This window comes from Apodemus sylvaticus, chromosome 18 (assembly GCF_947179515.1).
Source record: "Apodemus sylvaticus chromosome 18, mApoSyl1.1, whole genome shotgun sequence".
In the NCBI taxonomy this organism is placed as follows: Eukaryota; Metazoa; Chordata; class Mammalia; order Rodentia; family Muridae; genus Apodemus; species Apodemus sylvaticus.
In genome coordinates, this window is record NC_067489.1 from 23,154,991 (window position 1) to 23,181,069 (window position 26,079).

Here is a 26,079-nt window from a genome sequence, read left to right on the forward strand (position 1 = left end):
CCCCGGCGGGCGGAACTGCAGCGCGCCGGAGCCACGTCAGCGCCTGATCCAGGGGCCGCGCGTGTGGCGGGATGGGGACGGCGGCCCTGGGAGCGGAGCTGGGCGTGCGGGCCCTGCTCTTCGTGGCCTTCCTGTAAGGATCTGTCAGGGCCCCGAGGCATCCCAGGGCGCTCGCTCTGCCTTAGCGGCTCGGCCGGGGCGGCAGGTTCTTCCGCGGAAGTGGCCGGTCAATCTTCCCCCGTTTCCCCCTCAGGGTGACCGAGCTGCTCCCTCCCTTCCAGCGGCGGATCCAGCCCGAGGAGCTGTGGCTCTACCGGAACCCGTACGTGGAAGCGGATTACTTCCCCACCGGCCGCATGTTTGTGCGTGAGCTGCCCTCCCTCCCTCCCTCCCGCGCGCACGCGTGCAGCTCCGAAGCCGAGCCTTGGGTTCCAGGCTAGGGCGAGGCGTCCTGTGGGCTCTCGGAGCCGAGCTGAGCGCGGCTACGGGCGGTCTCGGCCAGGAGGGACTTGGTTTCACCGTCCCCGTGTCCTCCTCCAGGTCATTGCCTTTCTCACTCCGCTGTCCATGATCTTCCTCGCCAAGTTTCTGAGGAAAGCTGACGCTACCGACAGCAAGCAAGCCTGCCTAGGTAAGTCGCCCTTCCAGTTGTTCCTGTCTGAGTGTTGGCAAGTAGCTATGGGGTTCAGCCACTCTGTACCCCTAAAGTATGTCCTCTTGCCCCACTTGTTACCCCATGAGGCCAAAAAGCAGTAGGACTGTTAAGATCGTGCGTTCTCTTGCCACGCTGTAGCTTGACCTGTCTGTCTTGATGTGCACCTTTGTAGAGGTCGGCTCCAAAGATGGCAAGCCTCCCTGTCGTGGGCAGTCAGTTACCTGAAGACCTTGGTCTTAGTGCAAGGTCCTAGGCCTGCTGTGCAGGAGCACTGATGTCCCATGCCGCAGCAGTCGGCACAGCAAACCGCTTCTCCTGTGGATTTGATTGGCTAGTAGCTAGGAAGTGGGCTTTTGCAGAGATACCCACAGCTGAATGGGTTTTTAAGCCATTGTTGTAGACAATGAAAAGGTAGTTTGTCCTCTTCGTGTCTATTTCCCTTCCAGATAGCTGCCCCAAAAGACAGCTGCTTTGTCCACGCTCCTACTTTGCTCCTCCGTTAAAATAAAAAACAGGGGTCGACTTAAGTCCCGCTCCTGAATGCATGTAAAATTTGTACAAAAAAAATATCTATGAAAATGATTTGTAATCTGTAGACATTACTTGGGAGATGTCTTGGGGTGTAAAATCCCATTCTTTGGGTGGAAATTGGTTGTTTTTCTCCAAATAGATCCAGTCTTTAAAAAACAAAAACAAAAAAAGACCGTGCTTGACCCAGGCACGGCTCAGGCGTCCCTCAGCGCCTGCTTCGCTGCCCCTGGAACCAGGGCCACAGATGCTTTATGCTGGACCCTGCCTGGTTCTACCTCAAGCAATGAAGGCTCTGTTAATGAAATGAGGTGGCATACTCTTCCCAAGCGTTGACTCTAACGGCTTCTTTGCTTTCCAGCTGCCAGCCTTGCCCTAGCTCTGAACGGCGTCTTTACCAACATAATAAAACTGATAGTGGGCAGGTGAGTGGGAGACCTCGGCACTCAATCCTCCCGGGCCCCACGGTGTTCTCCAGTTGGTTTCCTGGGTTCTCAACTAGTCTCTCCTTTCTCACCAACTCCCTCCCCTGCCCTCTGCCTGGTCTTTTAGGGTTTTGTTTTTCCAGACAGGGTTTCTCTGTGTTGCCCTGGCTGTCCTGGAGCTCACTCTGTAGACCAGGCTGGCCTTGAACTCAGAAATCTGCCTGCCTCTGCCTCCCAAGTGCTGGGATTTAAAGCTGCCGGGCCTTTTGTTTTTTGTGTTTTTGTTTTGTTTGTTTCACCTCTGCCTGTTCTCATCCTGTCCTGAATATGTCCCACAGCCTTTAGTGAGCCTAAAGCTGCAGTATGATTAGCTGCTATCGCGCTACGATACAATCATATATTAGAGACTTTAAGGTTTATTTATTATACGTGAGATCTCATTACAGATGGTTATGAGCCACCATGTGGTTGCTGGGATTTGAACTCGGGACCTTCGGGAGAACAGTCAGTGCTCTTAACCACTGAGCCATCTCTCCAGCCCTGCTAGAGACTTTTTTAAACATTGGCCATGTGACTAAAGCCTTTTTATCAACACTAATCTAATCCCATTACATTATTTTGCCTATGACATTAGTGGTCCACTATTACTGAAAAAAAAAAACTTTCTGAGAGAGTAAATTATACGTGCTCAAAGTATGTTTGCCTCTTCCAGGCCTCGCCCAGATTTCTTCTACAGATGCTTCCCCGACGGGCTGGCCCATTCTGATTTGTCGTGCACAGGGGACAAGAATGTGGTGAATGAGGGCCGGAAGAGCTTCCCCAGCGGACATTCCTCCTGTATGGGCTCATGTGAACTACTCCAGTACTTACATGTACACGTCTTTTGCTTTTGTGTGTGTGCATGCTGTGGGGCTCCAAGGTGTTACATCCCCTGAAGTGGGGTCACACTAGCCTGATTTGCCATGTGAGTGCTGGGAACTGAACCACGGTCTTCTCAAAAGCGATCTGATGCTGAGTCAACTCTCAGCTCCTCCAGCTCCAATATGTACTTAAACATGGCTCCATTGAACCTGCAAAGCTTTGTGGGAATGAGCCATCTCTTACTTTGTCAAAAAAAAACAAAACAAACAAAAAAAAACTTTATTCAAGAGCTACCACTTGTGAGGGGCTGCTGTGCCTTGTACATTGTTACTTTGTAGCTCCCAGGAACCTAGCAATATATTGTATTATCTTTGTGATTACCGGCTTGTAGATGAGTCTGCCGCACTGTCCACAGTAATAACTTTTATTCCAGAAACTACTGTTGTTTAAAATACTAACTCTGGGACAGAAAAGAAAGTCCTTCATGACCCCCCTTCCTGTGATCAGGAGGGGTAAATCCTGCTCTTGCTCCCTGCCCTGTGTGGCCATGAGTGACAGCCCCCAACAGGAGGACACACAGCTCACGGGTCTTCCCTTTCCAGTTGCATTTGCTGGTCTGGCCTTTGCGTCCTTCTACCTGGCAGGGAAGTTACACTGCTTCACACCGCAAGGCCGAGGCAAGTCCTGGAGGCTTTGTGCCTTTCTGTCACCTTTACTCTTCGCAGCTGTGATCGCTCTGTCCCGCACGTGTGACTACAAGCACCACTGGCAAGGTAAGCAGGGCTTTTTTATTTCTGCCACAGGAGCTTCTGCTTTGCTTGTTTTGACCCTAGAAACTGGCACAGAGGAGCGCGCCAGTGAGTGAGCAGGGACAGCCTGGGTATTGTACCTTGTGTGCATTTACAGCCACAGAGGACAAAAGCTTTGGCCATGAGGTAGCACAGAGTTCAAGGCACCTGATGCACAAGCCCGGCAACCTGTATGATCCCTAGACCACTGTGCAGACCAAGCCGGCCTCGACCTCACAGAATTACAGCAGCCTCTGTCTGCTGTTTGCTGGGATAAGAGGTACATCACTGCACCTCAGGTCCCTTTAAGACAGGGGCCCGCCTCTAGGCAAGCCTAGACAGAAGTAGGCTTCTGTCTCAGCCTCTCAAATGTTGGGATCATAACCGAACAGCCATTCACTGTCACTGTCTTCAGACACAGCAGAAGAAGGCATCAGATCCCATTACAGATGGTTGTGAGCCACCATGTGGTTGCTGGGAATTGAACCCAGGACCTCTGGGAGAGCAGTCAGTGCTCTTAACTACTGAGCCATCTCCCCAGCCCCAGAATTCTTGAAATAGTGAAAACAAGTCTGATGATTAGAGTCAAAAAACGTTTGTTATCCTCTATGCTAATTTACCTGAGGGTTGATTTGATGCTTAGAGAACAATCTGACTACTAATCCTGCAACTGTATGATGACATCAAGTTACTCTAAAGAAACTACCAGCATGGGTTCAGGGCCCATGTTTTAAGCCCCTACAGCAGAATAACTGGGAGGGCCAAGTATCTATACCTGGAGCATTTAGCTATCTTCTCTCTCCAGATGTGCTAGTTGGATCCATGATTGGAATGACATTTGCCTACATGTGCTACAGGCAGTACTATCCCCCTCTGACTGACGTAGAGTGCCATAAACCATTTCAGGACAAGCACAAACTTCCATCTTCACAGAAGCCCAGTGAGTTTGCCCATTTGGATATTTAGCTGAATCTACCTCAGTGGAGAACAAGCAAATCAACACTAACTGGACACCATGCACAAGCCAAGAACTTCTGGCTTTTACCTCTTCCAAGGTCAAAGTGAGGACACTTGCCTCCACAGGACTGTGCGCCTTTGCCCCACTTCCAAGGCTAGACCCTGAGGTCTCTCCTCTCTCGCTGCCTGCCTGGCCCCGGCTCTCTCGCTAGGTTAATGAATCTGGCCCATGGGATTGGTGTTCGCAGATCCAGTTTACATTGATTTAACATCACTCCAGAAGAAACCTTTCCACAAAGGAAACTTTTCATGACCCATTTTCTCCTAGAAGGCGTAATTACCAGACAGTCTCTGTCCTTTATAACAGTGCTAGCTAAACTCCAATTCTGTTTGCTTTTTGTGGTAACATTCCATTAAGCCTTAAACAATAAAACATCCAATTTTGGCCAATTTTTTACTTTTTACTACATTAGGAAAGAAAAATTATAGATTTTTATCTAAAAAAATGAATGTATCTTTTTCTGCCTTTTGTTCACAAAGAAATATATGGAACAGCTAGAGGCTCCAAAAGGGCTTGACACCGAGGACCACCTGATAGCTACCGTTTCTTTATTATTATACTTTAAATAAAATTCTATCTTATGTATTTCTTCCTATAATATACTCTTTGCCCCTCCCCTTTGGTGAACTTGAGAGCTCCACCTGCCTCTGCCTCCAGAGTGCTAGGACTAAAGGCGTGCCCCAGCATTGCCCAGCTATGACATAGCCTTGACATATTCTCAATGCACTCAGTCAATCTGTCAGTCAAGAGTGTGCTTGAGGTTTTGTACTTTATAAGAACCATTCAGGCCTAGGAGATGAACACTGGATTACCATCTGGTATAAGTAATTAACTGCTGGCATCTGTTGAACAAGCTAATATTTATAGATACTAAAGACAGAGTCTGTGTTTTCTGTATTTACTGGCATACTTAAAATGACCACACTTTAAATTCTGAACTATAGCTGTCCATGACAATGAAAACATCAGTCAAGGGAAAAAAAGCTTACATATTAGTTATCTGCCTAAACTTTGGTTTTGAATTTAGTAATACATAAGAGAAAATGCCTGCTATATTGATTTTTCTTAATCACAGATAAGGTCACGAGAATGTTGGCAAATGGTCAATAGTTTTATTTCGGCATTTACTAAAGTCTTAAATATAATCACATATAAAACAAACGTTTCAAAAGTGCAAAATATCAGAAAGGTAATCAGTGCTATTCATCTTCCCTTGCAAACAGTCTCTAATTGTGCAGCCAGAATTACGTACAAAATGCTGTTATCCTAGAGTTTAGGAACAGCCTTGGTCAAGAGACTGTACATGACAGATGGCACTGCAAGCCCCTCCCCAACCCCTTGCTACCCTGCTCACTTGCATAACCCTCGGCATGATAACACCACAAGTGCATTCCAAGCTCCTTTAGTCACTGCACCGACTGCTGGGAAGAAGCCTTTCTCAGCGCAGTGGTTTATCTAGCTCCAGGGCCAAGCTGCCCATCTTTGGTCACAACAACGCATTCTCGGTTGTGCTTTGGTTTACTCTTAAGTAGTAATGACTCTGCTAACAAGAGTAAACAAACATCAAGACAGCAACTGACAAAACTTACTCTTGAGTATTTAATGACTACTACTTAATTCTCAGATATTCTTACTCAAGACATATTATAGAAAAAATAAAGTATTCCATGTACCTGGAACTCCTTAGCTTGCTTATCCAGTATCAGCCATTAGCAGAAGGCCGGCCAGCCAGGCCTGATATCCTGAGCTTGCCTCCGTAGCCTCCAGGGCACAGTGCGCACCTCCCTTTCCCTGTCTGTAAAGGGTACTGCCATCTGAGGGGTCAGGTGTGTTATGTGCAGTGCCTCTGGATACCATGATAGGGTTACAAAAGAAGTCAAAAATCAAAACACAGCTCACCTCCTCTGCCGCTCTATAAAGAGACCTGTGGAAATCAGAGGAGCCAATCTAAGGAGAGTAAAGGACAATTGTGAGGAGGATGGAGATGATGACAGCACGTGCTGAGGAAGGGGAAGACTTGGTGTACAGTCACTCTTCCTCAAGGCAAAGGTGCCTGAGTTCTCCAGCGTCAGCGACCAGTGCTGCACAGCCACCCCTCAGACCTGCAGACAGGGCTTTCTTCAGACGGGCCTGTCCCCGGCCTAGCTACCCTGACGGCCAACTGTAAGTGAACGTCGTGATGATACCTCAGAAAGCAGTGACGTCTATGTCACATTACTTCTTTACTCCAGTGGAAGGAGCAGGTGACTTAAGTCGATGCTATTTAAAGATTGCATTTGCAACATGAACAGCTGGGAAGGGCCATGTAATTTTAGGTTGACCTTCAAAATTAAGTTCAAAATAAGTATTACCTAGTAACTTCCTCAACTTCAGCCCTGGTTTGGAGTATGGTATAAAAGAGCAGGTATACAGTTTACACATCCTTGAGGGTTTGCTGAAGCAGCTGTAAGAACAACCACCAGCACCTACAATACACCTATGTGACAGTGCTCAGAGCAAACTGTATTGTTGGTAAGCTTCTGATCTTCATATACTACACACAGGAAAGATATGCTGGCTCAAAAACTAGCAGCTATTCCATATCCATTTATGCTTAGCCCTCCAGAACAGAGGACACAGAGTGACTGGACCCCTAAGTACATCTTAATGTACTCCCAACTGGTCCATTTTCTAGGGATAGGGAGTACACCTCTCTAAGCCTCCTACACAGCCTGTATTCATTTCCATGTAATAACAAGGAAGTGTGCTGTTAAAGCATTAAAAGATGTAAACTCCCTAGCTACAAACACTGGTGAGTGTGCATACAAAGCGATGAGTGTGCCCTCTGCTTTCCACGAATTTCCAAAGAAGATTATCTTGGAAAGATCCCTTGGAGTAAAGCAGGCAGCATGCAGGACATAAGGTGGCTGAGAAGAGAGCTGTAGCAACGAGCATGTGGTTTTTCAGGGAAGTCCTCCTCAGTGTCCATCTATGGGAGAGAGTGGGAGAAGGTCAGGGTGGTCGACCAGGTACCCCGCCACTGGAGAATGCCAAAGTCTAATCAGACTTCCCAGGTTCCTGTCTGGAGGCGTGTGTGGTAACTTGGATCCCAAGCGCAAGATAAGATGTGCACCAATCCTTTTCTGAGTGGGCTACTGAACACTTCCTATGAATTTTAACCAGTGCCCGCCACGTGAGTATTAACCTAGATTGTGGGGATGAAGAGAGATCTGTATAAAAAGCTTGAGGCTCCAATGTTCCTTATAACATATTAACATGTAAACACTTCATTGCATTAAAAACTTACATTAAGCAGCCACAGACGGGTCATCTTTACTGTAAAGGCTGATCAAGGAAGACACCCTGGGTTTGGTAGATCTCTTTGAGGACCAGCAATACTGTATCTTCAGATTCCCTGTGTAGAGAAAAACTTACACTGAGAAAAGACAAAACCGTCTGTGCCATATGCTTTTCATGAAATCTATAAATACCTTGGCTATTTATTTACTTTAACTATTGTAAACATATGTGCATTGTCAGTGGCTTGTGAGGTGCTCTGGCAAAGCATCATGTCTGGAACTAGGAAGAGTTCGGGCCCTGGCAGCTTCCCTCATAGAGGTAAACGACAAGGAGTCCACAAAGCCAGGCTGGCAGGCAGGTCTCACTCTAGCCCACGCTGTGCCTGGAACTTATTCTACAGCTTAGGCTGGTCTTGAAGTCACTGAAGTCCTCTGGCCTCAGCCTCCTGCCTCCAGCATGTTTCCATCTTCTTAGCTCCACAGAGGCACCCTTGAAACAACAGTGAGGAGCCATCCGGCTGATCACCTTCACTTTTAAACTTTTGTTTTCGGAAAAGACAATAAAATTGTATGACCCAGAATTCTCAAGATGTCACATGGGGTTAGAGATACGGCTCTGTGGCTGGCTGAGCGAGAATGGGGATCTGGAACACAACACTCACGTGAATAGCCAGCTGTGCATAGTTAGCAGCAGTGAGAGGCTGAGACTTCCTGGCCACTAGCCTAGCTCCAGATGCACTGAAAGACTCTGTCTCAAAGGACTAAGGTAGGGAACGACAGAGCAGGACACTCCATGTCCTCTGTCACCTCACATGTGCATAAAGGAATTCACGTACAGCCCATACATAGAGAAAAAGATATGTGATATGCATATTTTGTGTATAGCCTCTTCCTGGGTTGCAGAGTCCTGTTCCTCTCATCCTGCCTCTCCTGACACCAGCCCCAGGCCTTGATGCTTGAGACCCTGCCTTTCCTTCTGATATCCGACCTACCCCCAACATCCAGCAACTAGCAAACTTCCACTGCTGAGCCTTGCTGTATTCTTTAGAATTTTCTTATTTTTTGAGACCTTTTACTATGTGACCCTGGCTAGTTTTGAACCTGCATATATCTTTATGCTCCAGCCTCCCAAGTGCTAAAATTATAGACACATACTACCATGAGCCAGCTAGCTTTCTTGCCTCATACTCAGAAAACCTGACTCTCTGTTATCTCCCTTCTGAAGCAACCTAGAGGACCCAATGGCCTCTTCCTGGTCTCCATGGTCGCACTGTATGGCACATGGTGCAAAGACATAAGCAAGCAAAACACCCACATACTTAAAATAAAGATAGCCAGGCTATGGTGGCACACGCCCTTAATCTCAGCACTCTGAGTTCCAGGCCAGCCTACATAGTGAGTTCCAGACAGCCAGGACTGCATAGAGAAACCCTGTCTCAAACAAACAAACAAACAAACAAACAAAAAAAAAAAACTTGAAAGACAGAAAAAAATATATATAAGTTCAAATTATTCCTAAATGTAAGAAAAGGAAGTAACTGTTTTAAAAGTCATTATTAACCAAAAGGAGACCAAAAATGAGAGAACAGACTAAAAACAAATATCCCACACAAATAGGGACACAAAAATCTTCAGCAAAATATTACTAATAATTCAGTAGCACAAAGAAACTGCCATATATAAGCCAGGCACACCAGGGAACTACAGTTTGGTCTCCATCTTAAAACCAATCAGGAAGGAGTTTTACCAGTGAAAATACTGTAGGAACTTTGAGCATTTGCTTTCCCCTGATGCAATGAGAAACTGGGTAAAAAAGATTAGAACCAACATTTTCAAAACTATGAAAGTTAGTCTTATAACAATTTTAGATATCTACATAGTAAGGTCCTATATCAGAAAAAAAAAAACTTGAATGTCTCTATTTTAAAAAAAAAAAAAAGGCTGTGGACTGGTGAGATGGTTCAGTGGCCAGCTGGGGTGACACTGGGTGCCAGGACTTCAGAGACCTGCCCAACCCTAGAGAAGCTGAACTGGGAGACTAGATAAGGACACAGAACACTCACCAGTAGCACAGATGGCTTTGTAGAGCAAATAAATATTCATTAAAGCTCTCGATGGGCTTCTCCTGGAGCACGTAGTCAATACGCTGGCCTCCGTTCAGCATCCCCACGTTGATGGGCGCCTCCTCTCTCACTTCCACAGGAGCCTCTTCTGTGTTGGCTTCTGGATGCAGAAGAGTCATTCTAAGAGCCCAAGTGCAGGACTGGAGAAACGACTGCTGAGGTGGCTAACTGCTAACCCTGCAAGCATGGGGGACTGAGCTCCTGTCACTGACACCCAGACACACACCCAGAAAGCTGGGCGTGGCAGCATGAGCTGTAATCCCAAGACAAGGGAGGGAGGCAGAGACAGGAGGACTGGGAGCCAGCTGGTGAGCTCCAGGTTCAGTGAGAGACCCTAGTAAACTAAGTCTGATAAATAAACTTGGCCTAAAGGAACTAAGGTGGAGAAAAATGGAGGAAGACACTCTGGCCTGCACATGCATGCACACTAACACACAAACACATTTGCACACATGTATATGTACACATAAAGATGTACACACACATACACATCTAAAAGATTCTGCACTCCAACAGATTCCACGTTTACCTTATGAGGTGCACTGCTCAGAGCTCTCTTTTATCTTCTTCCTCTCAATTTTTTATAGTTCCTCAAGTCACAATAATTTTGTTCAATTTCTTCTTTTGATCAACACATCTCATCACTGGTATATCTATGAGTCAGGTGTCTTGATTTTTATAAATTAAATGCAAACCGAGATCGACTGTAGGAAACTGAGTATCCTAGGTATCCTAGCTAGTCCTCAGCAATGAAAATAAAACTGATAAAACACACACACACACACACCTTATAAAAAGTGTAAGAATGGCTCAGCAATTAAGAGTACTTACTGTTTTTTGCGAGGGACCCAGGTTTAATTCCCAGCACCTCTATCAAGGAGGGCATAACCCCTGTAACACCAATACCAGGGGATCCAGTGACTCTAGCCTCTGACGGCATCATGAACACATTTGGCACACATATATACATGTTCAAACATGCACACACATACATAAGAGTAAAAACCAATGCTTTTAAAAGGAAAAGGTAATGGGGCTGGAGTGTTGGCTAGGCAGGTAAGTTCACTTGCTGATCTTCCTGAGGGTCCAGGTTCAGTTCCGAGCACCCATGGTGGGCAGCTCACAAATGCATGTACCTTCAGCATCAGGGGATACAGTACCTCTTCTGGCCCCCACTATTCACATAAACACACAAATTATTATTATTTTCAGTAGGAATGTTACAGAGTAGGATTTTGTTTTGCTTTTAGGGATAGGGTCTCTTTATGCAGCCTTGACTAGCCTGAAACTCATTATGTAGATCAGGCTGGCTTCAAACTCACCAAGATCACCTGCCTCTGCCTCCTAAGGAGTGGGATTAAAGGTTTGTGTCACCACGCCTGACACAGAGTAGGCTTTTAACATTCTTCCCAAATCCAAAGTGGGAAATGTTTCAAGGATAGTCAATAGCTTCTCTTGACATTTCCCTCCTCACAGGTAAGATTTCACCCAGATGTTTAGCAATTAAAATGACAGGGAAGGTTACATAGCTCCAGGACAACCAAGACTCACAGAACAGACCCTGCATAATTAAAGGGAAGGGGAGCAGGCCCTTGGAAAGAACTCCACAGCATGGCATCCCTTCTCAGCTAACTTCTAGGTCCTGTCACTGACCACCGGGCTTTTCTGAACTTGATTCGGGTTCTGCCTCGGTTTCTTCTGCTGTTTCTGAAGCCTGTAAGGCAGGGTACGGCGCTCTGGTGAAGGACTTCCAGGCCATCCTCAGTGAGCCCAGCAAGTTGTTCTTCAGGTCCATGCTCATTCTGGTCAAGCCCTCTCTCAGTTCTGAAACATGGGGGAATGCAGGACGGTATATGATGTCAAGTTGAAAGCAAAGAAGAGAATTAGGTCAGAGCATCCAGAATTACCGAGTTCTATTAGCAGACTTACCTAAGTGCATCCGCTTCCTGCCTTTGTGGTGTGGGATCAGCATTGGTTCAAACTCTACTCCTGGAACCACCATGGGTTCAATCCTATATGCCACAGGATCAAACTGCACAGGAAAATAACAGATATTATCCCTAGTAAAGACAGAGTGAGCAACTATGGATTTTAGGTAAAATAGTTACGTTTGCTTTGTAAAAAGGTGCAGTTGTGGACTGAGAGATGGCTCGGTCAGTACCTTCAAGGGGACCCAAGTCTTATCCCTAGAACCTATATTAAAAACCAACCAACCAAATAAACAACTGGTAAATCCCAGCAGCACTGGGAAGGCTGATAGGCAGATCCCTGAGGCTCACTGGCTAGACAGTCTAGCCTGCTTGGCAAAATACAGGCCAGGAAAATGGGAGACCCTGACTCAAAAACAACAAAACAAAAACAGAAAGCAATCAGACAGCACCTGATCAATGGCCCCCAAGTCTGTCCTTAGGCTCACACTCATGAATACACACAGAACACCCATCTAATCACTTCCTCTCTAATTACTTCCTAGCTCAGGCTGGTCAGGAACCAGCTCTGGAGATCAGGCTGGCCTAGACCTCAAGAGATTCTGTCTCCTGAGTGCTGAGATTAAAGGCATGCGCCAGCTCTGGTTCCTAATTTCTTCTTCCTAATCAATACTACTGTCTAATTTCTTTTTGGTTGTTGTTGTTACTATTATTTTTTAAGATTTATTTATTTTTAATGTGCTACGCTGTAGCTGTTTTCAGACACACCAGAGGAGTGTGTCAGATCTCCTTAGGGATGGTTGTGAACCATCATGTGGGTGCTGGGATTTGAACTCAGGACCTTCAGAAGAGCAGTCAGTGGTCTTAACCTCTGAGTCATCTCTAAAACCCCCAACTAATTTCTAAAGAATAATACAGAAAAAGAAAAGAATATAACAAAAAATTATATGCCGTTTGCTAGGAAATCCTAGTATTTAGGTAAAAACGTAGCAGCTATTCAATGCTTACAGGATGGTAAATATTGAAGAATCCTTTGCATGTAGGAAATTTATAATTAGGATCAATTCTTCTTAGTCCTCGGACAGTAAGAAACATCCCAATGGGAGATCCAAAGGCAAAGAATATTTCTGGTTTGTAATTGAGCCGGGGGTATTTTACAGACACCTGGAAGAAGGAAAAAAAGCCAGTCCTCAATAATAATGAGTCTTATCTGTTCCTACCAATGACCAGTAGTGAAACACAAAACCCAAAAAACCAAAGAGAGTATTTTTACCTGTCCAATGCCAACATCCAGATAGTCACCATTTTCCTTGGGGATGTTTACCTCAGAAGCTGACATGGCTGGTCTATTAATACCCTAAAAAGAATAAAAGAAAAAAATAATTTCATAGAAATACTATTCACTGTAAATAGCTGCTATGGTCAAAGGAAAAGCTTTAAAATGGTAACCAATAATTCTATGTAGAGTGCCTTACAAAATAAGATAAATGTACTGAAAAAAATGAGAGTTGCCTTACGTTATGAGATGATTGTCCTATGTGCTTCAAAACAATGGAGTGGGGCCCAGGGGTAAGACTGGCTGCTCTTCCAAAGGACTTGGGGTTTGATTCCCAGCACACACATGGAAGCTCACAACTAGCTGTAAATGCAGACCCAGAGGATCCAATGTCCTCTTTTTATCTCCATGGGCACCAGGCATGCACATAGGTACACAGACATATATGTAGTCAAACATATAGAAACAAAACAATAAATCTTTAAAAAAATATAAGCAAATTCTGGGCATGGTGGAGCCCACCTTTAACCCTAGCACTTGGGAGGAGCTAGAGGCAGACCCATCCTTATGAGTTAAAGGCCAGCCTGATCTACATGTGAGTCCTAGGCCAGCTACAACTATACAGTAAGACCATGCCTCAAAAATATATAAATGAAAATAAACTATGGGAGCATACCCATTTAGCAACAGCTGAAATTTCAGGTAACCATGATAGGCAAAGCACTGTTGTTAAATTCTATAAAGTATATGTGTCTGTAATGAAGGCAAATCTGATGTCCTCTGGAGGTTGCATATAATACAAATACATGATTAAGACTTGGGTCCTGGGGAGGGAAGAGGGCTTATGGGACTTGTGGGGAGTGGGGACCCAGAAAAGGGGAAATCATTTGAAATGTAAATAAAGAATACATCGAATAAAAAAAAAAAAAAAAGACTTGGGTCTTATTAGATATGGTGGCACACATCTTTAAGACCAGAGTCTAGAGGCAGACGCAGGCAGATTTCTGTGACTTCCATGCTAGGCAGGGCTATACAGTAAGACCCTATCTCAATATAATGAATGAATGAATGAATGAATGATGCATGCATGGCTTGTGTTTCAAAAAGAAAAGGTGCGACACACAGAACATACACAGATCTTAATATGCAGTACTTTGCTAAATGAAAAATGGCAGTCATAAAAGGCTATATATGCAATTTTCCTTATATGAAAATTTAGTATTATTAAAAAGAAGCATATCAGACTGGCAGTGGCTGGCAAAGGCTGCAATCGTGTGCAATGGAGGATGACTACAAATCAGAATAGGATTTTCTTTGGAGGTGATGTAGAGATGCTAGAATTAGCAGGAATGGTTGTAAAATACGAAAGCCTAAAAACGACTGGATTTTATATTGCAAGAGGTTAATCGTGTGATATGTGCTATGATAACAACACTGTTATAAAGATAAATCTGAGCAGCAGGAACTCAGGGGACACGAAACCAAGAGCATGTCTGAAGACGCAGATAAAGAAATGTGTTTAATTTCTAAAACAAGAGCCACGTCTAGTGAGGAAAAGCGCTCTGCCAAGAGTGTAGCCTTCATCTGTAGTTCAAACAACTTGGCTAAGGGAAGAGGAGGCCAGGTCTAGTGGTGCACACCTTTGATCCCAGCACTTGGGAAGCAAATGCTGGAGGAGCTCTCTGAGTTCAAGACCAGCCTGGTCTTCAGAGTGTGTTTCAGGACAGTCGTAGCTACATAGGGAGACCCTGTCTCAAGGAAAATAAAAATGCCAAGAGTCTGAAGATAGCTTGAGTAATACAGGGAGACCTCTCCTCATCGATACACAAAACAAAGACAAGCAGAACTGGGCTTGGTGCTGCGGATCAATAGTCCCAGTTACTGGGGAGGCTTGAGGCAGGATGATTTCAAATTCAAATTGAAGTCTCTCTGGCCTACAGAGTGAGTTCAAAACCAGCCAGGGCAACTTACTGAGACTCTGTCTAAAAATAAAAAGTAAAAAAAAGCAATAGGGCTACTGCCCAGCTTTCAAGGGCCTGCCTAGATGGGTCTGGTTCTAGATTTCATCCCATGTGGAGAACAAAGCGAAGCACTGCTTGGTTAGCAGGTGTATCCCATAAAGCACAAAGATGCCATCAGTGTCCAAGAACTGTCGCACCCACTACACCGTCTGAGACACATACCACTGAATTCCTTCTGGAACTAAAATGGTTCAGTATCTTCTTTCTGGGTCCTAAGGGGATTCCCATTTCCTGAAGATCTCTGTCTGTACATAAAGCCTAGGCAAAACAACACAACAGGTTTGTTTTTCAATCTCTAAGCAAAATAACATCAAACGATCTGGCCTCTAAAGGAGTCAGTCTTGTTCTTGGTTCTACACTGACCTGGCTCCCTTAACATGTAACACACAAGTAACATTGATAAAGAGAGTCTTGTCTTAATCATAAAATAACCCAGGAAGAGGTATTAGTAAAAACCACAGTGTCTATAGTCAGTCATAGAATACTGTATGAAAAAGAACAACTAGGAAAGCTGGTACCCAGTGATGGTCACTTAGACTCCTCCTGATGGACACAAGCTGTGAGGACTTTGGCCAACACAGAAGGATGTTGCATTCTTTAACCGCTGCGTACGTTTTCTCACCAGTCCTTAACATAGCTGGGTAATAACTCAGTGACCAGCTCCATGTCACTAGCACCCTGCTGTGCATGCCTGACCAGAATGGGCACTTACTAAATATCTGCTAAGTGAACCCATGTGTCAAACCAGAAAAGGCACAGCAAAAGTGAGAGAAAGAAACTACAACTGTCCAGCTCTAAACCTAACAGAAACTAAGCCCGGCAGCTCCTGTTCAGACCAGGGCCAGCTCCTGCCTGCCATGTGCTCAAGCTCAGCTCGCTCCAGGTCACACTGACATGTGCACACACATAGATATGGTCCATGGGAACCTGGGCTCCCTCCCACACAGCAAAGATCCTTTCCTTGATAAAGGCAGACCAGCAATGCTGAGGACTGTCACTGGAGGGAGACACCTCTAAGGACAGCTCTTGAAGACCGTGTTCTTTGTAAGCACGTGAGGGTAAAGTACTGAGACCTGCTTGCTGTGACATTTAAAAGCCCACTCTTACCAAAGCTTCTTTGTCAACTTTCTCTTTCTCAAAGACAGCGATGAAGTCAGAGAGTTGAAGCTTCTTAAGTTCTTCTTCTAATGTTGAGACATCTCCTCGGTCCTTAGTGGTGCTCAGTGAACCCTAAAAATTGTATCATAAAGCTTATTATTCAGAAAATGTGTTTATTTTCTTTACTAATATCATGTAAGATATTTAGGATAATGAACTTAACTCTAACCTTTGCTTTGTTTTTGAGATAAGGTCTAATGTAGCTCTGACTACGTAACTGAGGATGCGGTTCCCTTTAATTCTGGATCCTTCTGCCTCAACCTCCCAAGTGCTGGGATTATAGGTATATATTACTACATGTAGTTTTAACTTAGGCAAAATAAAACAGGAATTTCCAACTTTATGCAACCTCAGCTAATTTTTTAAAAAATTTTACCTTTTTTCTTTTGTTTTTTATTTTTGGAGACAGTTTCATACATTGTCTAGACCTAGCTGGCTAGGAACTGGACATATAGACCAAACTGGCCTCAAACTCACAGAGATCCACCTGTTTTTGCCTCCCAGGGGCTAGAATTAAAGGCATGTGCCACTATGCCTGGCAAAAAAAAATATTTTTATTAATATCAAAAGCTCTCCATTATCATTAAAAAGTCCTTAATGAATGCTTAGGGGAAAATATAAGATAAAATAGTCAGGGTTGGAGAGACGACTCAGTGGTTAGGAGCACTGACTACTCTTCCAGAGGACCTTCACTTCCTAGCAACCACAGGACAGCTCGCACTGTCTACAACTCCACTCCCAGGCTTCAGAGGGCACCAGTACAAGCCTGGTGCAGACACACACAAAGGCAAACACTGATACACATAAAGTTTTAAGTGAGGGATGAGGAGGCTGGAGCGATGGCTCAGCAGTTAACAACTTGCTCTCTTGTAGAGGACCTGGATTTAGTAACTCGCATATATATGATTGCTTACAACTGTCTGTAACTTCACTTCCATGGGACCTGATGCCCTCTTGTGACCGTCAGGGCAACAGTACATACACAATGAACATATACACATGCAGGCCAAACAGCTAGACAGAGGCTAGAGAGATGGCCCAGTGCTTCAGAGAACTTGTTCTTCCAGAGGACCTCAGTTCAGTTCCCAGCACCCATGTTGAGTCCCAACAGTCAGTCCCAGGGGATCCTGTGCCCTCTGATGCACATACAAACACATGTGCAGAGCTCACAGAGATAAAAAAGCAAATCAGAGCAAAACAGCATACATATAAAAAAATATATCTAAAAAACCAACCAAAACAAAAAAGGTGTAAAATAGACTAAGACAGAACACAAATCTTAGAAGAACTCAAACCCAAAGGTTCACAGGACACTTACGAAAATAAATCAGAAGATTGTGTCTATCAAATCCTGAATCAACCCTATCTGTACTAAAATGTCCATGGACTTTCTGAAGAGAGATTTCATCATCCTGTCCCCCCCATGGCTTTCACACGTGACTTCTACAACCACCCAAGTCAGTCTTCCGTCCTCACACTCACTCTACAGTGAGTACAGTTCTATTCAAGCACCAGCAGTGCATATTTACAGAGAGAAGGAGACGCCTACGCTTATTTTACAATATGCCAGGGATTTGTAGACACAAACCTCACCGTGCTTCTCTCACGCAAGGATAAGACATAGTTACCAAGCTGTTAAAATAAATACACGTTAACACTACAGCGTAAGACTTCACAGCTAACACAAAAGGCTGGCAATCTTAAAAATCTTAGTATAGAATTACTATAAAAGAACCTATCTAAACTTCCAAATTACCTTTTCACTGTCAATATCCCCAATAGAATCTTTCTGATTTGTTAGGATATCAAACAATATAAGCGAACCTATAAGTAAAATAGAAGAAGGGACAATTTCTAAGACATTGGCTGTCCTTTATACAAAAAGTTATAAGCCAATTACAAATGTAATAAAACCAACACAGAGAATCTTTCCAATTTCCCACCACCCTTCCAACCCCTTCCAAACTCTTCCTCATAGATTACTTGTCATTCTCTGACTCTGTTACGAATTAAAGACACTGTATTTCAGAGTGTGATTGTCCTCTCTGGCTACAGAGAATTCATTTGTTACCTAAACTATGACCAGCAATGGATACACCCCCTTTGAAATCAGGGTTCCTCTGCAGAAAAAGTGTATATATTCTGTTCATTTCAGAAGCTACTGTGTCCACAATAGTCTGACAGTAGGTGGGGCTATTGTAGAAGAAGACGTCCAGAATTGTGTCGTTAGTGAAGTGTCTGAGGCGATTGATGCTGGGTAGAGTTATCCGCTGCAGGTCTCTGAGAGAGAAAAAAAAAAAGATATTTTAAGCAGGAAACCTAAATGTAGTCTATTGTTACTTCTAAGTTATTGTTTAGCTTATTCTCTTCTTATCCCCGCCCCCAGACAGGATTTCTCCTGTAGCCCTTCGACTCAAGAGATCCGCCTGCCTCTGCCTCCCAAGTGCTGGGATTAAAGGCATGCACCATGACTCTCCTGCTATTTAGCTTATTCTTAAAGCTTAGAATCAAATGTGCAACAATAGAAGAGATACTTATCAAGGTGAAAAAAAAGACAAAAGTTTGAAAAAATATGTTTAGTGAAGCAAAAAAGAAGTGATCAAATAAAGACAGCCCAGTTTCTTCAATACAGAAATGATAAAATCAAAACAAAACAAAACAAAAAAAATAGAAAGTTAAGATAGAGACATGCCATGCTGTGCGGGCAGATCTGTGTGACTTCTAGGCCAGCCTAGTCTACAGAGTAAGTTCCAGAAAAACCAGGGCTACATTAAAAAAAAAATTCTGACTTGAAAAACCGAAAAAAAAAATTAAAAACTGAAAAGGGAGCAACATTATCATTTAATTTCAGAGCAGAGATGTTATTTGAACCTCAGTTTAGAAAAAAAAATTGACAGGCTAGCCTTGACCTTGTGATTCTTGGTTCAGCCTTTCCAGGAATGGGATTCCAGGTGTAGAGAGTACCATCCTCAGCTTAGATCTCAGTTTTAAATATGTGTATATATCTGTGTTGTACAGATATATAAAATATGCCACTGCTCTTCCATAGGTCCTGAGTTCAATCTCAGCAACCATGTGGTAGCTCACAACCACCTGTAATGGGATCTGATTCCCCCTTCTGGTGTGTCTGAAGACTACAGTGTACTCACAAAAAATAAATATTTCTTTCAAAAAAAATATCTAATGTGAAACAAAAAGGTTAATTATTTGATAAAACTCATGTTCATCTTCTTATTTATTTATTTTAGTTTTTGAGACAGGGTTTTACTCTGTGTACAAAGACCCACCTGCCTCTGCCTCCTGACTGCTGGAATCAAAGGCACAAACTAATCACACACATCTTAACTTGAAAGACTGTGGAAGAGGCAAAAAAAACAATTAAAAAAACCTCTCCTTATCTCAGATGAATCCAAGCATATTTTTAGAGTCAAGCATGAACGTATTTTAGAGATACATGCAAAAAAAAAAAAAAAGAAAGAAAGAAAAGGAAAAAAGAAAGAAAAAAGAGAGATACATGCATTATTAATGGGAGCTTTAAGCCTTCCTGATTTGTTAACTTCCTAGTTCTACAAAAATTGTATCACAATACTTCCACAATACACTGTGTGTGTGTATGTGTGTGTATAAATATAACATATATATTATAAATTTAGAATTCCCTGTGTACAAGAGACTTGAAGAAAACCCTACGGAGCACACTGTGAGGTGTGATCACAACGTTCTTGGAGCAGAAATGTGTACCTAACTTTCACTTAGGAGACTGTTTCCTAACTGCAGACAGGAAGGGGAAGTGTGCAGCAGGCCGGCAGGCAGAGAGAGGTGCAACTGAACAGACTAAGAGGCGCCCCGCACTTATGAAAAACCATACCCAGCCAACCCTTGCTCCATGTTGTGCAGCACTACAATTACATGTTGGCCCTAAGCATATGAGGGAGGGAGGGAGGGAGGGAGGGAGAGGGGGAAAGGGAGAGAGGGGGAGAGAGAGAGAGAGAGAGAGAGAGAGACTTTCACCCCAGCACTCAGGAGGAGAGGAAGGGGATCTCTGTGAAATCAAAACAAATCCAGGACAGCAAGAGCTACACAGTGACCTCAAAAATAAAATAAATAAATACATAAATACCAGAAACGAATGCAATTATGGAATTGCAGAGGGGCTAGAGGATGGTCCAGTAGTTAAGAGAACTAGGTTCAGGTCTCAGAGCCCACCTGGTGGCTCACAATCCTCCATGACTCCAGTTGCAGGGATCAGATGCCCTTTCAGGCCTGGGGCACCAGATATTCAAGAGGCGCACAGACAGACAGACATGCAAGCAAACACTCATGATCAGAGGATAAAAATGAAATGGAAAGGAAGTTACAGAAAGCAGTTCTGGAGGGGGGGCAGTTATGGTTCAGGTACTCTACTCATAGCAGTAATCTTTTTTTTTAATTTATTGATATATTTATTTACATTTCAAATGATTTCCCCTTTTCTGGACCCCTACTCCCCGAAAGTCCCATCAGTCCCCTTCCCTCCCCCTGTTTTCCCACCCAACCCTTCCTACTTCCCTGTTCTGATTTTGTTCTATACTGCTTCACTGAGTCTTTCCAGAACAAGGGGCCACTCCTCCGTTCTTCTTGTACCTCATTTGATGTGTGGATTATGTTTTGGGTATTCCAGTTTTCTAGGTTAATATCCACTTATTAGTGAGTGCATACCATGATTCATCTTTTGAGTCTGGGTTACCTCATTTAGTATGATGTTCTCCAGCTCCATCCTCATAACAGTAATCTTAACAATGGGATGAAGGCTTTTTAGTTAAAAACTACTTCTCTCTCCCCTTCTTTTCCCTCCCTGTCCCCCAACCCCCTAGAGACAGGGTTTCTCTGTGTAGCCCTGCATGTCCTGGAACTCTCTCTGTAGACCAGATTGGCCTTGAACTCAGAAATCTACCTGCCTCTGCCTAAGTGCTGGATTAAAGGCGTGTGCCACCACTGCCGGACTAATTCATGTTCTTTGCATGTACTGTTTTTAATAAATTATAACTATCTTCTAAAACCTTAATCAACAATTAGTCAACACTGGTTTTTAAAGTTAAAAATGAAGAACATCATAAGGTCTGGCATGATGGCATACACCCCTTTAATCCCAGCACTCAGGAGACAGAAGCAGATGTTCACTGCCAGCCTATATATCTATATCTATATCAAGTTTAAGCCAGCCAGGTTACATAGTGAGACCCTGTCTCAAAAAAAAATAAAATAAAATAAAACACTTGTTTCCACCCACAGATTAATGCTGACCTCAACCTTGGTCACAGGCGCTCGCTCTGCTGTAGTGTGCAGTTAACCAGAGACTGATAACGAGTCAAATGCTAAGAAGAAGCACTGTTGGGTGCTCAATCCTACACGGGACATCTATCTATATCAACACTTCCAAAACTCAAGAGGCAATGCAGAAGAGGGGGTAGAATAAGATGTAAGAGCCCACAGAAGGGGAGGACTGCTGTGAAGTGGCATCTCCTGGGATAATATGGTTGCCTGTACCTAAGAGCTCACTGCAGTTATGGTTACACAGAGACTAAAAACAATCAATCTGCACAAGGTCAAGACAACATTATCAGTCAATAAATCAGGCAGCAGTAACCAGACTGAGTCAATCTTTCCCTCTCTCTCTCTCTCTCTCTCTCTCTCTCTCTCTCTCTCTCTCTCTCTCACACACACACACACACACACACACACACACACACACACACACACACACACAGATGGCAAGGGACCTGCCGTGAGATTATCAGCAAGTTGTTGATTAGTGTTGGGCGAGAATCTTATCAGAGTACACTGAACACCAGTGAGGAGTATGTAAACAGTTAGTTTAAATGGGCAATGGATGAGGACACAGCTCCGGATGCTTGCCTAGCAGTATGTGCCAGGCAGCACGCAGAAGTGGCCATGACTATGGAGTTTGAGCAGGAGGAACAGGAATTCAAGGGTTTTGGAAACAGGATCTGACTTTGAAGTTTCTGTGTGCCCACGATGACTCTGAACCCTTGGCCCTATCCCCACCTCTCACATGCTAGGATTACAAGCATTTACTACAAAAATAGACCCCTTGAACATTTACTTGGTAAATAAATTTTTCTTGAAAATTTTGTATATAAATGTAGTATGCATAATAGTACATTTTGAATGATATTTAATAAATTATAGATATTTAAAAATAGCATATATCAGGGTTTTTTTTTTACTTTTTACTGATTCTTTGTAAATTTCACATCATGTACCCCAACTATTGGTTTCTTAAATTTGTGATCCCTTTTCATCCAAAACATGTTTAAGTGACGTCAGGTATGCAGGTATATAAAATAAGTATATATCAAACATTCACTGATAGTAAATAATAAAAAAATGTAAAGTAATTCTTTGATAGCATATAATTTTACCACTTATTAAAGATTAAAATAATTTGCATACTAATGAAATAGAGTGCTTATTTATTTTTATATAAAAAAAAATTGTCCCTCTGAGATGGCTTAGTAGCTAAATGTGTTTATTACAAAGCCCACAATAGGAAGAGAACAGATTTCCTCATTCCCCTCTGACCACCATATGAACACTACAATGAATGTGCCTGCATGCAAACACACACATTCTCTCTCTAACAGAAATGATAAGTAAAGAGGGGTTTTTTGTGTGAGGGGGTGTTGTTTTTTGTTTTTGTTTTTTTAAGCAAGGTCTTGCTACAGAGCCCTGACTATCCTGAAACTCACTATGTATACCAGGTTGACCTTGAACTCAAAAAGATCCACCTGCCTCTGCCTCCTGAGTGCTACATCAAAGGCATGCACTACCACACCTGGGACAATTTTTTGGTTGTTGTTTTATTTGTTTGTTTTGTTTTTCAAGACAGATTTGGCTGTCCTGGAACTCACTCTGTAGACCAGGCTGGTCTCGAATTCAGAAATCCGCCTGCCTCTGCCTCCCAAGTGCTGGGATTAAAGGTGCGCACCACCACTGCCCAGCAAGGGGCAATTTTTTAACTTTAACCAGAGATATCTAAAAACAAAGGACTGAAGATAATAATACATCTCCAAGATATTATAAATATATAGTGACTGCTTCTGCAGCAGATATACTAACATTAGAACAGAACAGGTACGATTAGCATGCCCTTGTGCAAAGATGGTGTACAAATTCAGGGTTTTTTTGTTTTGTTCTTTACCACAAATTTGATCTAAGCCAAGCATGCCTTTGTACATGGTATGTGAGAATGCACAGATAAAACACCCATATACATAAAATAGCTAAAAATGTAGAAATGCTCTACATTGATGCTGTCCATGGTAGTGCAGCCGGGCTGTAATCCCACACATAAGGTATTTCAGAGTCAGCACGGGCTATATAAACAGTAAGACCCTGTCTCAAAAGGAGGATGTAAGCTGGGGGAAGGAGCTAATCCTGCATCATTCACACAGCACCAGAACTTAGTGCTGGTGGGCTGTGATGTGGCTTTGTAATGGAATGCATGGCTTGGGCAAACCCTACAGATTGATTCTCAATTCTGCAAAACAGAAAGCACAAAGGACAGAGAAAAGCTCACTAATGCTGAAAATCCTGAAGCCCTTGAGGACATGACTGCCTTACAGAAGGACTATGAGGAGGTTGGTGTGGATTCTGATGCAGGACAGGGTAAGGAAGAAAAGGAAGAAAGAAATACTGAGTGGAAGTGTCACAAAGGTGAAACCTTCATGAGAGGCTTAACCCCTTTTATTTTGGTTTGCTTTGTTTTTTGAGATAGTCAGTGTCCTGGCTATCCTGGAACTCACACCACTAGGCTGGCCTCAAACTCAGAGATCCATCTCCCTCTCTGGCCTCTATCTCCTGAGGAAGCTTAGCCTCTTCAACGCTGGAAGTGAAGTCTGTCTGATCAGTCAATCCGAATGTAGTAGTGTATGCACTCAGAGGCACTTGAGAGAAAATCTCTGTACTGTATGGAAGCATCACCTGTCAATAAAATGCTGCTGGCCTATTAGTTCAGGCAGAGACTGGGAAGGTGGAAGTTCCAAGACGGAGAGAGGATTCTGGGAGATAGTAAGGCACAGGAAAACTCTGGAGGGAGACAGGGCCATGAAACAGGACCAGGTAACCTTACAGAACGCAGAAGAGTGTAACAGGATGATTAAGTTATGAGCTAGTCAGGGAACAGGCAAAGGCTTTTGGCCTAGGCATTTATTCATACATAAGTAGTCTCAGAATCGTTATTTCAGGAATCAAAGAGGCCTGCAGTTACAGATGGTTCCAAGTAGTTACAAACCTACATTTTAAATATAAATGCTTTGTCATTGACCTAGTCTGTCCATTTCTCTGACGGGTTTTAAACAAAATTTCCATCTTTTTTTTTTAATCGGCTATTAAAAATGTACTTAAACGTGATGACAATCAAAAATATCCTACTGGTAGTTAACAATGTAAGGGCCTAAGGCTACTCACACGTCTACTCCGGTGGAATGCAGAGGGCTGTGCCAGTTGACTGGGAGAAACTCTACCCTTCCAATCTGCTGATTTTCTTGGGCTTTCTTAAAATGTGTTTGGAGCAGGTTCAAGGAAACACTTCGAAAATCATTAACTAGACAAGAAAATGAACGTATGCATCAACAGCAAAGCAATTAAATGAGCAGCACTGCTATGCTCCATTAGAACACACACAGAGTGAGAACAAAGTGACTAGCTTATGGAAAACTAAGACATGTAATTAGGAGAAGTTTATTTAATAGGAGGCTTGGGTTTATCATACAAAACACTGTATAATAGAATGGTTTTACTTTTAAATCACATGACTCCATGGCAAGAGTCTTGTAGCCATGTTCTTACCCCCTCTCTAGTTGTCATTGCTTTCCTGTTTGATTTTCCCATGTGTATTTGATAGAAACAGCATCAGTTAGCTGTCTATCAAAATGGTTCAGTAAGGGTGCAGACACCAGGCCTGAGCACCTGTGGGTCCACGTGGTACAGACAGAGAAGCTGTGGTCTGACCTCCACATGTGCTGTGTCACATATGTGCCCACAAATATGAAAGTGTAATTCTTTAAAATTTAAAAATTATTTTTTAAAAGAAGCAGTTTAAGAAAGAAAAAGACCAGGGAGTGCCAGTACTCAGGAGGCGGAAGCAGGCAGAACTGTGAACTCAGGTCAGCTGGTCAGCCTCACAATGGATCCCTGGTGATCCAGCGTTTCACAGTGAGAGCCTGTCTAAAAAGACAGACAGGGAGACAGACACACAGACACTCCTGGAATGGAAATAGGCTAGTAAACTAACTGGGAAGACAGCTACTCAAAAGTCAAAACTTCCTGGTTTTTAAAAGCATCCATTAGCCAATAATTTATACTTGCTTTTTAAAAAAATTACTTTTAGCCAGGTATAGTGATGCCTTTAATTCTAGCAGTTGGGAGACAAAGGCAATCAGATCTCTCTGAGTTCAAAGCCAGCTTGGTCTACACAGAGGGAGTTCCAGGACAGCCAGAGGGAGAACCCTTTATCAAAAAAACAAAGTTATTTTTATTTTACTCATATGTGTGCTTTGCCTGTGTGTTATGTCTGTACCATAAGAGGCCTTCAGAGAGTTTGGAGCCACCATGTGGGTGGCTGGACTCCAGCCTTGACCTTCTGGAAGAGCAGTCAATGGTGCTTTAACTGCAGATCATTCTCCCTAGCCCCTAATACTTTTGATTTTTGGAAAATACACCGTTGTTCAACATTCTCATCACATCAACCTTAACCTGGCAGAACATAATTCTAGTCTATTCAGAACCATTACCAAGCAGAAAGGAATTACCCCATTACCAAGTGGAACAGACTGAATGCATCAAACTCTGAAGATACTACCTTTCAAAAATTAAGTTACATTTGTGACTTCAGCTGAGGTTTGTCAGGAGGTTGGTTGTGCTATGAATTATAGCCCCTGTTATTAAACTCCCATCCTTATGGCGCTCTCTAAATTTGGTTATCAATAGGCTGCTTAACTCACAGAAGAGTCTCCCCAG

At 43.3% G+C, this 26,079-nt stretch overlaps 2 protein-coding genes across 12 annotated transcripts in view; one reads left to right on the forward strand and one right to left on the reverse strand.

Moving 5' to 3' along the window:
* Plpp5 (phospholipid phosphatase 5) lies at nt 1-21,741 on the forward strand. 4 transcript variants are annotated; one of them, XM_052162788.1, is made up of 7 exons: nt 1-133; nt 254-362; nt 541-631; nt 1,545-1,608; nt 2,321-2,445; nt 3,072-3,242; nt 21,331-21,741. In XM_052162788.1, exons 1-7 carry the CDS (start codon nt 72-74, stop codon nt 21,333-21,335), a joined length of 627 nt encoding a protein of 208 aa, XP_052018748.1. In that variant the 5' UTR covers nt 1-71; the 3' UTR covers nt 21,336-21,741. The 4 variants fall into 4 exon arrangements, with proteins under 4 accessions (XP_052018748.1, XP_052018744.1, XP_052018745.1 ...); XM_052162784.1 differs by lacking the exon at nt 21,331-21,741 and adding an exon at nt 4,063-4,664; XM_052162785.1 differs by lacking the exon at nt 21,331-21,741 and adding an exon at nt 4,164-4,664.
* Ddhd2 (DDHD domain containing 2) overlaps nt 5,366-26,079 on the reverse strand; it is a 26,990-nt gene continuing 6,276 nt past the window's right edge. For 6 of the 8 annotated variants that reach the window (XM_052162777.1, XM_052162775.1, XM_052162776.1 and 3 more), the window contains 12 exons: nt 24,529-24,664; nt 18,131-18,339; nt 17,816-17,883; nt 16,009-16,131; nt 15,064-15,159; nt 12,878-12,961; nt 12,613-12,768; nt 11,606-11,708; nt 11,330-11,500; nt 9,617-9,776; nt 7,562-7,669; nt 5,366-7,243 (listed from right to left, as the gene is read on the reverse strand). In XM_052162777.1, coding sequence (XP_052018737.1) covers nt 7,588-7,669; nt 9,617-9,776; nt 11,330-11,500; nt 11,606-11,708; nt 12,613-12,768; nt 12,878-12,961; nt 15,064-15,159; nt 16,009-16,131; nt 17,816-17,883; nt 18,131-18,339; nt 24,529-24,664 — 1,388 coding nt within the window. In that variant the 3' untranslated portion in view covers nt 5,366-7,243; nt 7,562-7,587. Of the gene's footprint in view, nt 7,244-7,561; nt 7,670-9,616; nt 9,777-11,329; nt 11,501-11,605; nt 11,709-12,612; nt 12,769-12,877; nt 12,962-15,063; nt 15,160-16,008; nt 16,132-17,815; nt 17,884-18,130; nt 18,340-24,528; nt 24,665-26,079 lie in introns of those variants that run through there. The other 2 variants (XM_052162780.1, XM_052162781.1) reach the window with 2 other exon arrangements.

Coding starts and splice junctions, on each gene's coding strand:
- Plpp5 (XM_052162784.1), top strand. CDS start 72: ATGGGGACGGCGGCCCTGGGAGCGGAGCTGGGCGTGCGGGCCCTGCTC. Junction 363..540: donor TCCCCACCGGCCGCATGTTT/GTGCGTGAGCTG, acceptor GTCCTCCTCCAG/GTCATTGCCTTTCTCACTCC. Junction 632..1,544: donor CAGCAAGCAAGCCTGCCTAG/GTAAGTCGCCCT, acceptor TTTGCTTTCCAG/CTGCCAGCCTTGCCCTAGCT.